This window comes from Schistosoma mansoni, chromosome W (assembly GCF_000237925.1).
Source record: "Schistosoma mansoni strain Puerto Rico chromosome W, complete genome".
Classification (NCBI taxonomy): domain Eukaryota; kingdom Metazoa; phylum Platyhelminthes; class Trematoda; order Strigeidida; family Schistosomatidae; genus Schistosoma; species Schistosoma mansoni.
In genome coordinates this window covers 49,486,000-49,501,074 of record NC_031502.1, presented here as the reverse complement: position 1 = coordinate 49,501,074, position 15,075 = coordinate 49,486,000, and the positions used below count along the sequence as shown (strand labels likewise).

The 15,075-nt window shown below is 34.8% G+C and overlaps 1 protein-coding gene across 1 annotated transcript in view; it reads left to right on the top strand.

Moving 5' to 3' along the window:
• Smp_129820 (putative multidrug resistance protein 1 (ATP-binding cassette C1)) overlaps positions 1-14,013 on the top strand; it is a gene marked incomplete at its 5' end in the record, with an annotated part of 49,583 nt that extends 35,570 nt beyond the window's left edge. Inside the window, 6 exons of the mRNA XM_018790006.1 lie at positions 2,137-2,628; positions 4,370-4,564; positions 7,450-7,896; positions 8,747-8,914; positions 10,569-10,774; positions 13,436-14,013. Coding sequence (XP_018655393.1) covers positions 2,137-2,628; positions 4,370-4,564; positions 7,450-7,896; positions 8,747-8,914; positions 10,569-10,774; positions 13,436-13,544 — 1,617 coding nt within the window. The 3' untranslated portion in view covers positions 13,545-14,013. The remainder of the gene's footprint in view (positions 1-2,136; positions 2,629-4,369; positions 4,565-7,449; positions 7,897-8,746; positions 8,915-10,568; positions 10,775-13,435) is intronic.
• Between the last annotated feature and the right edge of the window lie 1,062 nt (positions 14,014-15,075).

Here is a 15,075-nt window from a genome sequence, read left to right as displayed (position 1 = left end):
AGGTACGGAATTTTTTGTTTTGTTAGCTCCTCACATTTCAGACCTTATCACCAAGGTTGGGAAATCATGGGACAAGGTAATGTGTGTTATTTAAGGAACCGACCTGTTTTAACCCATTCTTTCGTTGTGAAGAGGTGCTAATTATCTGTGAAAAACATTTTGCTACATTTGACATCACGTCTTCGTTTACAGATCTTATATTTATTTCTTTTAATCTTATCTCTATCCTGGCTGTTTACTTGGCATGTTTGGACCTCAAGGAATATCTATTCCAGTCAGTATAACGATTTGAACGTTACTAGTTCAATGCAGTAGCTGCGATCGTAAGGCCCCCAAATGCCCTGGTAATGACAAGGGTGGGGAGAGTCCTCTTCCCCTCTCGAAATGCTCTCACGTGGCCACACATATACAGCCATTGCCAGGAAAGTCCTACCCACTGCCTTCTCGCGGTGGGGGCTGTTGTTTACTATATTGAGAGAACTTAAAGCTAATGTTCGGCGCTTTGATCGTGGTGGTGGATATGGAGGTTCCACCTAGGGAATTCGGGAAACCTTGATTCCAAACCAATGGTGCACATAAACTCCAGGATCATGAGGGGACAAATGACAAATGAACCTATTGTTGCCCACCGGCTACCGCGGGACTACATCTCCCAACGTTTCTCCACTGTCTTGTGGATTAGATCTCTAGGTGAGAAGCTCTCACAGAAATCGAATGACGAAGTGTGGAGCATTTATATTTGGTTGATTCTTGTACTAATTGTATTGTTTGGTACTATGTCAAGCCCACATAGATTATTCTAGCTTCTGGACAGAACAATTTATTCGTTCTTCGCAAGCTACATTTTGACCTTGTCACTTATTCGTTTACTAACTCTGACTGTCTTTATATGATCATATGTGTGTATCGCTTGCTCTATTCACCACATGTCTGTAACTTGTTTTCGTCTGACTATAGATATTGAGTCGCGCTTAATTAAAGTGAGTTGGCTCACTCATTTTCTTCACTACGCGTCATTTCATTTCGCTTTCTTTACTTCATTTCCCTGATTGTTTCGATCAACAATTGTATGAAATATACATATTCGAAATTCATTCTCGTATTTGACACATTTAATTCCGTTACTCACTAAAGCGATTTAAGTTTATGATTATGGTTGGCGGTATGTATACTTTGATAGAAATCATTCGTACGATTGAACTGGAGTCAGATACATGGGCCGCTAAGAGTGATGAGTCTGATCTAATTAACGTCAAAATGAAGGACCATACTGAGCAATATTTGTGTTTAAATAAATAAATGAAGTTTCTCCTCGCTTGAACTCATTTTTATGCACTACTGGGTAGTTTCAAATATTGAACGGATCGTATATTCACTGTCTCGTAGTTTTTAATTGTTCTATATATTATTTCATCTGATGATAGAGAATTATGTTTAAAATATCTAACTGTAGTCCCAGAACAAGGTTGGATGGAGAGTGCTGATGGCGGCCTATACTCTTCCACGAGGGGTAACAGGCGTAAGTAAAGTAAGTAAGTATTCAACCATAGTAGCGTACGTAAACAGGATGAAACGTTACTGAATGGGTAATCAACAGCAAGGTTATAAAAAGTATTCTAAGATTAAATAAGTGAATTGAAAGACCAAAAGTTTCATAAATGAATTAAAATATCATGGTTAGTATCTTCTTGAAAGAAACATGGACTATATACAGAATATTCAAAGGATTCTTAAGCAAAGATCTCTATTTCAACTTCACCTGGAGATGTATTCCTACCTTAAAACCCAAAATATTAAATAATTTAGAATCTCCAGATGAATGTGATACCATACGTTCAACTTTAATCTTCCCCCTATGTATATAACCAGCTATCAGTTTGATACGTTTCACTGAACATATCTTGGACGAGATCTGATTCTTTCTCATAACGTTGAAACAAGATCTATCAAGTACTACTTACACGAAAGCTTACTAGAATTTTTTTTGTCTTAAATGAATATGAAACTAAAGAAATATATACGTTGATATTACATACAATTCATTTTTTGAATACATTCTTTTTCTCGTGATAATTTTCATTTGATGCTTAAGATTTAAATGCTGATAAATAACTTTCTTTTTCATCCGTTTTGTAGCTATTACATCAACACCTTTTATCGAAAATTCTTCACGCTCCAGCTAGTTTCTTTGATCATACACCATTAGGTCGTATATTGAATCGATTCAGTAATGATGTTGACAATTTAGATCATACCATACCGAACTCATTCAGTGATACCATCGGGACTACTGGGGATGTTCTTATTTCACTAATGATTGTTACTGTTACTCTACGTCCATTTGGAATAGGATTGGCAGTGATTATTCCTGTATTTATATTCTGCATAACTGTGTTAGTATTTTATATGCCTTCTGTTAGACAAACACGTCGATTGGATGCAAATACTCGTTCACCACTGTTAACCAATTATAGTGAAACGTCAGCTTCATCTTTAGGTGTCACTGTTGTTCGAGCATTTAAACGTGATAAAGAGTTTATTGCTAAATCTGACAAATTGATTGATGCTAATGCGGTTTTCGAATATGTACGCTTTGTTGCTAACCGGTGGCTAGATGTTCATCTAAATGTTAGTTTCTTTTTCCTTTTTATCATCATTGTCGTAAATATTCTAGTATGTGTACTTTAAGCTTAGTTTGTGTTCAGAATCTAAACATGTTTTTTTTTTATTAAACGATATGTAAAGTGTACAGATTGATAAATTGAAGATACTTCTCGTCATAGACTTACCTTGGATGATGAGGCAATGCAAACTATGTTGTGAGTGAAACAGGTGTCATCGACAAAATTGAGTGGTTGTCACTACTTGGTAGACCGACTCATGTTGAAAATGTAGTTTACTATATCAATGGTTTAAAGGTAACTCTCTTGCCTTGAGGTCTGAAGTTTGTGGGCTCATTTTGAGTACGATCGTTTATTCTTGATACTGAAGATTTCTTAACTACGACTATATATATATATATATATCGGTTTTTCTGGATCTTCTCACTGATATTTGGGACTATAATTGATTAGTCTCTTTTGGCATGTGCGGGTTGCCTCGATATTTTCATTAGATTACATGCACTTTGAGCAGAGATAGGTAGTGGCTAACAATGGAATCCAGGATGACCGTCTTATCCTATTTCGAACTTGTCATCTGAATGTACCTGCATCTTGCAGTTGATGTTTACTCTGGGACTTGAGACCAGTACCCGTATCTTCAAATTCCAACGCGTTATCCACTTATTTACTGTGTCCAGGTAGTCACTGGCCACGAATAAAGATTTTTAAAATGCCTCCTGTTTTCCAGTGATATGCCAGCTAAAGTCACCCAGTGACAGTAATTATTTCTACCCTATAATTTGCTATGTTAATCTGCCTTCATTAATTAGAATCGTTTCTTAAAGCACTTATTTATGTCGTGTACATTTCAGGCAGGAACTACCGCTACTCGACTTCATTGCATTGTTAAAAATCAGTAATCAGCTAGTATCTTTTGCATAAGGAAATAAATGAATAATGTTGTTGTATATGGGTAATATTTTCTTGTTTGATATATGATTATCGGAATTTTGTGGGATTTATTCCACATACAAGCTGTCAATGTTACTTATTATTATTATTAGTGATAATAATAATAATACTTACTACAATCAATGTGATTTTAATCGATGTCTTTATTTAACAAGTAAAAAATAGCAATGAAGTTCTAAGCGGAGATGAATGGTGGCTAGCAGTGGAATCCAGGGCGCGCGTTTCGTTCTGATTGGGACTCGTCAGCTGGATGTACCTGCATCCTAGAGTTGATGTTAACTCATATGCCAATATGAGACTGATCAATTGCAGTCTTAAACATCAATGGCAAGACTAAAACAACCAACACAAAAATTAATTTAAAAAATGAAGTTTCGTTTACCGAATTCTTGTATGTAGACTAATATCAGTGTCGCATACATAGACACTAATAACCTCATCTATTGACATTTCACAAATGACATTTATAATATTGAAGTCATCTAATATTATAATAAAATGGACACAGTTTAGTATTACACATCAGAAAGAATCAAATGATCGTTTGTTTCAGTTAAAACCACAACTTTGTTTCATAACTTCCTGATATATTAGCTAATATCAGTGAGTTTTAATTATTCATTAAGTTATCAGAACTTATATATAGCCCAGCCTTTTGTGTAAATCATTAACGATTTCCATCCAGATTTCTTGTTTGCATTCCTTTTATGACTCCATTTTTATTTTGAGTTTTAGTTGTTATTTATATCAAAATACTTGTGTTTTTGTTCATACTTTTTTTTTAAAAATTCCAGTTATCCTGTAGCTTTATGGTATTTGTATGTGCCATAATTTTGGTTGCTTTTCGATCAAAAATATCGCCTGGTATCGCTGGCTTAATCATAGTTTATGCTTTACAAGTATTTGATTCATTGACATGGGTTATTAAACAGTTATCTCAATTGGAGACAAGTTCTGTGTCATTGGAAAGAATTTGTGAATACATCCGAGTAAGTAGTTACATCTTATTCTTTTATGTGAATGGGATTTTCTATTTTTTAGTTACTTATCAATTAACAATAAAAGTTATTTCGAAACTTACATTTTCACTGAGAATTATATTCATCTTTATGAATGTGAAAGTTATTTGAAATATATGTTTGTGTCGGTTATTTTTTACGGACAGAAACTATCATTTGAACGCTTATTAATGACTTTAGTAAATAATTTTCAAACTTCTGACAAAGTAACAACTATTTAATAACTTATACGACCTTTTTTATACTTATTCGTTCAATTGAAGTAATCACTTTCAATATGTTTAAATCAGTAGTAGACTACGTTAAAATTCTCAGTTTGGGTTGTAGGGATTGTTGGATTTCATTGATATCGTGAACCGATTGGTTAAAGTCAGACATCGTTGGTTGCCGGCTCAGTGGTCTAGAGGTTGAGCGTTCAAGGGCAAGTTCTGTTCTATGTTTGTGAAACCTGGCCTCTCCGAGTTGAGGATGTCAGACAACTCTGTGAGTTTGATCTTTTTTGTTTCCGAAGGATTGGTGACATTTAGTGGCAACACTATTTTAGTAATGCAGAGGTTTGGCGTCGTATGTCCGGTCACAGAGATGACAATTCAACTGGTGTTATTTGCCGATGCTGGGACTGGTTGGAAAAAGCGGAGAAGTGGTCAGTGTATGACATGGTGTCGTGGTATGAAAGAAAGCTGCAAAGGACTTGCTTCTGTTGGTCCTTCCCGACTCCCTGGTTGGGGTCCTAGAGATGGTGCAAGACAGTGGCTAGAGAGATGTTATCAGATATGGCTCAGAATAGAAGCCAGTGGCGATCCTGTTGCAATTTCCTTTTACTTTCTTCATGAAGAGTTGTTATAACTTCCTTAACTGAAAGAGTTCTTCTGGTTGTACATGTCTGTTTCCCCCACCATTATTTTTATTATTACACTAAAATACACTAATCTGTGGTTGTTCTTTTTTCTTATATACACCTTACCCTATATGTATCTGGTGCCCCACTGTACCAATGTTTATGTGTTAAAATAAATAATCCGGAAGCAAGAATAACCCATGAGCGTTTGACGTATTACTAGACATTACAAATCTCCCCTTTAGAAAATAACACATTAATTTTTAAGATGTCTGCTTCCAAAAATAACACTAAAGAGGTACGTGGTTAACGTTAACAATAAGTAGCACGTGTGACATATTACTAGACACTACATACTCCTAATATTTCTATCGTTTTTTATGAATCACTAATATGCGAATAGTATTCTTTCGAACGTTTTGATTTGGTGATTTCTAACGGAAAAAAACATGTCACTACTCATTCTTAGGTCTATCATTTTTTAACAGAATTCGTAGTCGTTATCCATTTTTTTACTTGTTGTTTGTTTCACAAATGTAGAGATGTAGCGTCGAATTTCTTTTAGCCTTCCTATAATGTAAGTTTTCAAATATATTGTGTACTATTGTAACTGGAACAAAACATTCGTATGACTACTTGTTGTAACTGAGGTAAAATGACTACTTATTATTACTAAGAAAAAAACTGATAAGACTTGATACGATAAAGTAGGTAAGACCGAAGATGAAGATCTTTATTTATGCACCACAAATAAATCAAAAACTGTCTTAACACATTTATATATGTGATTTACTTCTCTGGTCATCAGTTGATTACTTGAAACTATTTGGAACGGTACTTGAAATTAATGCATATATACAGTTTATAACATTAACAGACTTAATTGCCTTGCCTAACATAAATATAACTAGGTTTATTGAATTGAAAATATTTGCTCCTTACTAATATCTAACACTTACTTGAATGTTCATATTACATAGAATGATAAAACAAAATTGCAATTTTTAAAATGAACACCAAACGTTTTGTAAAATGTTCTACATTTTAACATGGATATAATGTTGAACTAACAGTTAGTCAACTTGTTTATTAAAATTTGCACAAAAACGAATTAGAAGTTGTAGATATTTTCATAATATAAAGTTGTATTCTTTATTAGTTAACTTTATACTAGTTAACGCTTATTTAGCGAGTTAGTTTTATACTTGATGGAGAAACTCTGGAAGATGTGGAAATATTCACGTACCTGGGAAGCATCATTGATGAACAAGGAGGATCTAATGCAGATGTAAAGGCGAGGATTGGCAAAGCAAGAACCGTTTTCCTACAATTGAAGAAAATATAGAACTCAACACAACTGTCAACTAACTTCAAAGTGAAAATCTTCACTATGAACGTCAATACAGTCCTACTGTACGGAGCTGAAATGTGGAGAACTACTAAATCCATCGTCAAAAAGGTAGAAGTATTTACAAACAGTTGGCTACGCATAATACTCAACATTCACTGGCCGGATACTATCAGCAACAGCGTTTTATGGGAGAGGACAAACCAGCTTCCATCTGAAGAGGAAATTAGGAAAAGACGTTGGAATTGGATAGGACATACATTGAGGAAATCACCAAACTGCATCACGAGGCAATCCCTGACTTGAAATGGTGAAGGGAAGTGGAAAAGAGGAAGGCCAAAGAACACATTACGTCAGGAAATAGAAGCATATATGAAAAGGATGAATGTTAACTGGAAAGAACTGGAAATGATTGCTTTAGACAGGGTTGAATGGGGAATGCTGATGTGCGGCCTATGCTCCTCCACGTGGGGTAACAGGCGTAAGTAAGTCATACTAGTTAATTAGAAGAAAATCTGTGAAGGAATCTGTCTTGATCGATAGAGTCCTACAGAATCATACACATCAAATTATGAAACATTTATACAATCTGAATTTTCATGGTATACTATTTGTTTCAATTCCATCTATCTTTGAACATGATACTACCCATTCGATTATTTTTTCCAGGTTGAACAAGAAGCTGACTGGGATCATGGAGTGGATAGTCCTCCTCCAATTGATTGGCCAAGACCTTGTTGTGAAATTACATTCAACAAAGCTACTGTCCAATACCATTTGCCTACAAAGAACAAAGTAACTGATAATCACGACTTATCAGTTAGTCAAAAAACTTCATCGAATTCTGGACGATTAGTTACAGCATTGAAATCTATTGATCTTAAATTAAGTGGTAATCCACAAGAACGCCGTATAGGAATTGTTGGTCGTACTGGTGCAGGCAAATCATCTTTAGCATCTAGTATCTTTCGTTTAATTGAGCCTACGATATTAGAAGAAGACAGATTAGATACACATAGAACATCAACTAAACGCGGTCCAATTGTTGTTGATGGAGTTGATTTATCACGAATTGGCCTTCATGAACTTCGATCTCGATTTAGTATTCTTCCACAGGTATGAATTAAAATTTATATACTTGGTGCTTGGGTATTTATTGTCTTCTATTCTATATCTAGCTGTCTCTTCACTTGATTTCTAAGCTACACTATCAAATATAACGGTCAACGTGACATTAAGTATTCGATAGTACACTTGATACACTTTAAAGGGTCAGTAGTTTCCATTTATTTCCTAGTGTAGTGGTTACGTTCTAAATCAAACTGATATATTCCTCTGCACTGATTCAGTAATATAACAACTGAATATTGTGCCAAAGTACCAAAGACATGTTTTTTATAACTTGTGCCCTTGCGTGCTATTAATCTATAACGTAATGATATCATCAATTAGAGGACAGTGACTCAATGATCGGACCAATGACATATAAACCCGTATGAGCAGCCTAGAGTCTTTATCGGTACTTTTCCTGCCTAGCCCTGCCTGTTGGGTTCAGAATACCAATCCCAGCTTCTGCGACATGAATCATGTATTTCAAACACACTCGGTTTATATACAAACCAAACAAACCACGTCGCACCCTAAGATAGAAAATAACATTTGTACAAGGTTTAGCCGAAAGTGGCTGTAAATGTGGGAGATAGTAATTGATAGACTGGGCATAACTCAAGAATGGTAAATCGTATAATAATAGTTCATAGGTCAAAATAAAGCTCGTGATAATTGGAACACGAATATGAATAGCTTAGTTACTTAACAATTATACAACAAAAATATATGTATAGTATCAGTCCAGAAATAGATTCCAACAGTTTTCATCCATTATTCTCATCGGAATATAACAATGTTTTCAAAGTATCCTGAAATAAGTAGTTTTTCTTCATGCTCATCTCATTTTATTTTTTAGGAACCAATAATTTTTGCTGGTACACTTCGATTTAACTTAGATCCATTTGGTAAACTGCCTGATATCGATTTATGGCGTGCAATAGAATCTGCTCATTTAGCTGATTGGGTTCGGTCGACTAATGCCGGTTTGGATTATGAATGTGGTGAAGGTGGAGCAAATCTATCTGTATGTAAATGATATTTATATTCTCGTAAATATTTAACTTCTAATTAATATGTGTATATCATATGAATATTGTTTAGTCTCAACAAGTTGGTTTGGCGAGACTATAGTTTATGGATTAATCAATCAGGTGGAAACACTCAAGGTCGCTATGGCGTCACTCGAAGTCGTCGTTTTTCACCGTAAACTAATATAAGTGAAAGAATAATTAAGAACTAAGAATCAACAAACAGTTGTCTCATCCTAGTTTTCAGTCATTCAACAATGTCCTACACATAACTATGAACTCAGAATAGATGGAGTTAGTATGTACTAAATGGTGAAATAAATATCATTCATGACATTGAATGATAGTCTCACCACATCTCAAATTAACTGATATTTGGATTGGGTCTCCCGAGTGTGTAGTCTAAAATCATAAACCACTCACAAAATGGGAACTGATTTTAGACATAACTTAAAGTATTGTTTAACCTGTTGACCACAGACAAGGGTAGGCACAGAAACTGTGTCTCTGTCAGTCATATTTATTTTCATACATACATACATCTGATATAGTAGATTTAAGGTTTCTCATGTAGATAGAACAACTGATAAACAACAGCACTTCAACGATTATAGCTGCATGAGTGTAAGAAAAAAGAGACAACAGGACTGTGAATGAGAGCTTTTATGTTTCAAGGAACGTCAGTGAAGTAACTCGTCTTCGTCTTGTATTATTGTTAGCATAATCTTTCCATTCGTATTCTTTTAATTTTATGCTTTACAATATTCCATGTACGTAAATAATTTTTATCTTGGAAACAATCACTTATTCCAAGTATGTTTAGTTCATGTATAAACAACTAAACGTAGAGAGTTGATATGGCCTGATGAAGATTATAATAATAACAAACACTATCAAAAATACATTACACAGGATTTACTTATTATGAAATTGTTTATCAGATTATAATTTCCAATATTTGTCACACCAAGATATCCCCTGTTGTTGAGCTGCTTGTCGGTTAGTGTATTTTGTACACCTGAGTGAATTGAAGTTCCATGCATCAATGAATAGAAAAATAATCAGGGCTAATTTGTTTATTTTAAGGTGAATCATATGTTATATGAATACGTACACTTTCTTGTATTACGAATAAATTATATATCGTAATTCAAGCGTCAGTCATTTCAAATTTTTAGTTATTACCTGACTTTACTGTAGTTATGTCTATAGAGAGAAAACATTTTATTTATTCCCTGTAGTTATGGCCACTAACTCGGTGAAAACTATTATGTCCGTCACTCAGCTACAACGTAGGACCAGGTACATATATGCATCGGCCCAAGGTGTCATACCTCATAAGCACAACAAGTTGAACACCGAATTCATAGTAGTTAATTTAATGGTGGTAATGTATGAAAGAAAGATTGTATATAAAGATATAGTACAGGACGAAAGACAGATATGAAGCAATTTTAATCTTATAGTTTGAGGGAAGACAGAGAGTGTATATACCTACGCCATTGTGATCAACTCTGAGCCATGTCAAACAGAATCTTCAATCATTGGTTACGATAGTCACACGAACACCAACCAAGTTTCTATATTTTTTTGGTGTGTAATAAAGTTTTAACAATTTTAATTTATATTCTGATGTGATTTTTTCAACAGGCTGGTCAGCGTCAACTCGTTTGTCTAGCTCGAGTATTCCTCTCTTCCGGTGGTCGTGTTCGTTTACTTATTCTTGACGAAGCCACAGCTGCAATGGATCCATCTACAGATAATTTAGTTATGAATACCGTAATAGGAGATATATTTAAAGATGCAACTGTAATTATTATTGCTCATCGTTTATCCACTGTAATGAATACAGATAGGTAAGTGTGAATCCTGTGTAACTTAATAAATATTTAGTTTAATACGTATTTCACTATTATGATTGGTTAAAAAGCATACTTTTTATGCATATAAAGCATTTCTATTTGAGTTCGCATATTTGGCCGCATATAGGTTTCTTCCAACGCACTCTTACACCATCTAATATCACATATCTAGGTAGGCAGGGGTTAGGCAACACACTACCACTCTACTCTGCTTCTACAATTAATGTTTTGATTATTAATAAGCATTAATATGTATACACTCCAATATAGATGCCATGAAATCAAATTAAATACAATTTAGTTTATATTCACTTAGTATTATTTGTTTGAATCTTCCCATTAGTGTTTAGGACTGCAACTGGTCAGTCTCTTACTGGCATATGTGCATACTGTGCGTATTGCCTCGATATAGCCTTATTTCACAAGCATTGTAAGCAAAGATGGATAACGCGATGGCGTTTGAAGCGAAAGGTACTGGGTTCGAATTCCAGAGTGAACATCAACTCTGAGAAGTAAACCCATCCAGCTGACGAGTCCCAAATAGGACGAAACGCGCGTCCTGGATTTTACTGCTAACCACTATCCATCTTTGCTTACAATTTAGTTTATATCCTTATCGATATTCAGCAGTAATTAGATTGATTCAATTGGAAAAATCTTGAACCTGGATCGTTTATATTTAGCTTTCCTAAAATACATGGTGAAAATTTATTTCAGTTGAATACATTTTGTTATAAATATTTCGTATGATCGTAGACTGATTACGCAAATTGGTAGTTGATAAAAAAATTCTTATTATAAATAATCAATCATATTCTAATGTAACATATTTCTTTTAAGAAATGTATATTAATTAAGCCTTTTAAAAAAATAAACATCACATGTAGTTGTCATGAGCTAACCGTTGATACTCTTAAAAAATCGAATTCATTTGGTACTGTTTGAATTTCAGTTTGATTTAACTGAAGTAAGAATAATAAACGTAATGGAATAAGATGAATTCAGTTATTTTCAGCTGATGACAACCTGAAAAACAATAGTAATGATTATTTGCGGCTATATATATATATTATTTAAACAAATAAATATTGGTACAAACGAGCATCAGATATGTATGCGCCGCACAGATCTCATTTGATTTGTGTGAAGGCTGTGATATTGCTCAGGTGCCAAAACCGAAACAGGTGGTTTTCTCAGGGACCACACTCGGAGCCTTTGACCTAAAGGTCTGATCCACAAGGCAGTGAAGCATCGTAAGGAGATGCAGTCCCATGGTAGCCGGTGACCAACGATTGATTCATACGCCATTTGTTCCTTCAGGATCCTGGAGCCCATGTCCACCATTGGTTTGCAATGAGGGTTTTCCAACTCCCCTAGGTGGACTCGCCGTGTCCACCAACCCGGTCAAAGTGCCGGACATTCGCTTTTCGTTCTCTCAATTCCGTAAACAACAGTAATGTCACGATAAGGCAATGAGTAGTACTTCCCTGTCAGAGGCTATATATACCAAGGCGTTTGGGGGCATATATATATATATATATATATATATATATATATATATATAAAGATTAGTAGAATAACCATAAGAATTATGAAAGAATTATATAGTAGTAATTTAGATGAATATTTATACGTTACTGAATGTGAAAATTTTGGAGGAAAAATCCTTAGAATGTATGGAAGCATGTTTTGATAGAATGAAGATTAATATCTCAACAACATGTAATAAGAAGCATAATATTAGACAAATTTACAGAGTAAAACAAAACAACTTATTATTGGGGATATGAAATCAGATATTACGTAATTGAATCATGAAAAAAAAACAGAAGTTACCAGGGTAATGCAAGATTTGCAAATTTCTCATAAATACTTCAATATGTTTTACATTTTTACAATTGCAATAGCCTCGGCGTTACTTAGTAAATTCGAAGTTGTTTAAGTATTGGCCCCCAAATGCCCTGGTACGGCCGAGAGTGGGGAGAGTTCGCTATGCTTCTCGAAATGCTCTCACATGGCCACGCATATATAGCCTCTGACAGGGAATTCCTACTCACCGACTTCTCGTGGCATTACTGTTGTTTACGGAATTGAGAGAACGAAAAGCGAATGTCCGGCACTTTGACCGGGTTGGTGGACACGGCGAGTCCACCTAGGGGAGTTGGAAAACCCTCATTGCAAACCAATGGTGGACATGGGCTCCAGGATCCTGAAGGAACAAATGGCGTATGAATCAATCGTTGGTCACCGGCTACCATGGGACTGCATCTCCTTACGATGCTCCACTGCCTTGTGGATCAGACCTTTAGGTCAAAGGCTCCGAGTGTGGTCCCTGAGAAAACCACCTGTTTCGGTTTTGGCACCTGAGCAATATCACAGCCTTCACACAAATCAAATGAGATCTGTGCGGCGCATACATATCTGATGCTCGTTTGTACCAATATTTATGTGTTTAAATAAATAAACAAATAAAAGGATTTTAAAATATATCAACATTGTATCCACTTTTGAGCAGATAAAGGATAGTGACAATGTTTTTTATATTCGTTATTACGTAACGTTGACATGAATATTATATTATTGAACTATCTTTTACAGAATATTTTTTTAATACTTTCTTTTTTTCAATAAAAAAACAAAAAAAAATATATATAGGATTGTTGTATTAGATCATGGACAAGTCATTGAAACTGGTCATCCACAAGATTTACTTAATAATCCAAATTCTCATTTTTCAATAATGAATAAAGTAAAACAATCTTGAATAAATTTCTGTTTACAATTTGTTTTCAATGTATTCAATTATTCATTATTCGTGTCATATGATTTTCCTTTTTATTACGTAATGAAAAGGTAAATAAATTTAATATCATTGTTTGTATTTGTACAATGGTTATATTCATTGAATTAGTTTAATTACATTAGGAAGATAATTTATGATTTGTCGTTTATATGTTTAATTCTTATTTATTTTGTTCATAATTGTATACTATTTAATTATTATGTAATAATTTTAGGGATTTATTTCAACTAGTTCTTTTTCTTCTAGCTATTATTATTATTATTGTTATTATTATTATTAGTACTACCTCCATCATCATCATCATCACCGTTGTATATGTTGTTGTTATTTGAAAACACGGTAAGGTCATATTCAACGATCAGTCATCTTGAAATATTACAAACATTCATTCTATTTATACGAATTATACTCAAGTTGTTTAGTGTTATTCTGTTTTGTTTTTTGATTTACAATATGTATGAATAAAATTTTAATGACTTATACAGAAGTGATCTTGTCTTGTCGTTTAAAGTATGCAAGTTTTCACTGCAATTATAAGTAAAAACTTTCAAATATATGTGTATGATTTGAGTGCTGTTAGAGGTATGAGAGCAGTTATCACTTCCCGGCCGCCCACACCGTTGAATGGTTCTTCTAGAGGTACCTGAAAAGGTAATTGGGTTAGAAGTGGTCTTAATGACCTGAGAGTGTGACTGCAGTACCCGAGGGACAACTGCTTGAGGTCGGTCACACACGACCTTTTTGTGGGGGATTTTTGTGTTAGCTCCGTACTTGTTGTGACCTCACCGCCGCAGACGGATATCCGTGGGATAAGGCGAGGTGTGCATTTTTAGGGTCAACCTTTTCTAACCCCACCCCTCCTTGTGAGAAGGCAGCATCGCTGTTATGCTGGAAGGAAACACCTTACTGCTGTCACACCTCTGTACAGTCAGCAGTATGACTTCGCCTTCGGACCTTGGGTTTGCTGCTTTTAGTCTTACCGCTCTTCAACCGACCTGCCTGGCATGGTAGGACCTTGAGGGACGATTGTTCCAGCTAGTATAGCTCGATTGGTTCATCACGATAGACAAGCCCGACCACCACTTCAATGTAGCATGTGTATGATTATTATTTAGGTTCAAAATAATATGATATATCATTTGTAACGGTTGCATGGTGACAACTGTCCATCTATAACATCATCAGAAGTCTAGAAAATACTGGAAACGCTTCATCTAATTGGGATTGAATAAAAGCTTCTCAGAAAACATACAGAAAAGTGAAGGATTATGTTATGAATTGGGACAATGACTCACAATGCTCTTAATTCAACAATCAAAATTCTGATTACAGCTTATTTTTTATTCCTTTCTCATTATTCCGTCCATAACCTAGCGGCCTAGACCTGACCAATTATTAATCTAACCTAGATAGTTAACGTTGACCACCAGCACAAGCTAGGCTCCTATCAGTTCACTATTTGCAAGCTTTTCCCTATCCCATGCCTTGAGCC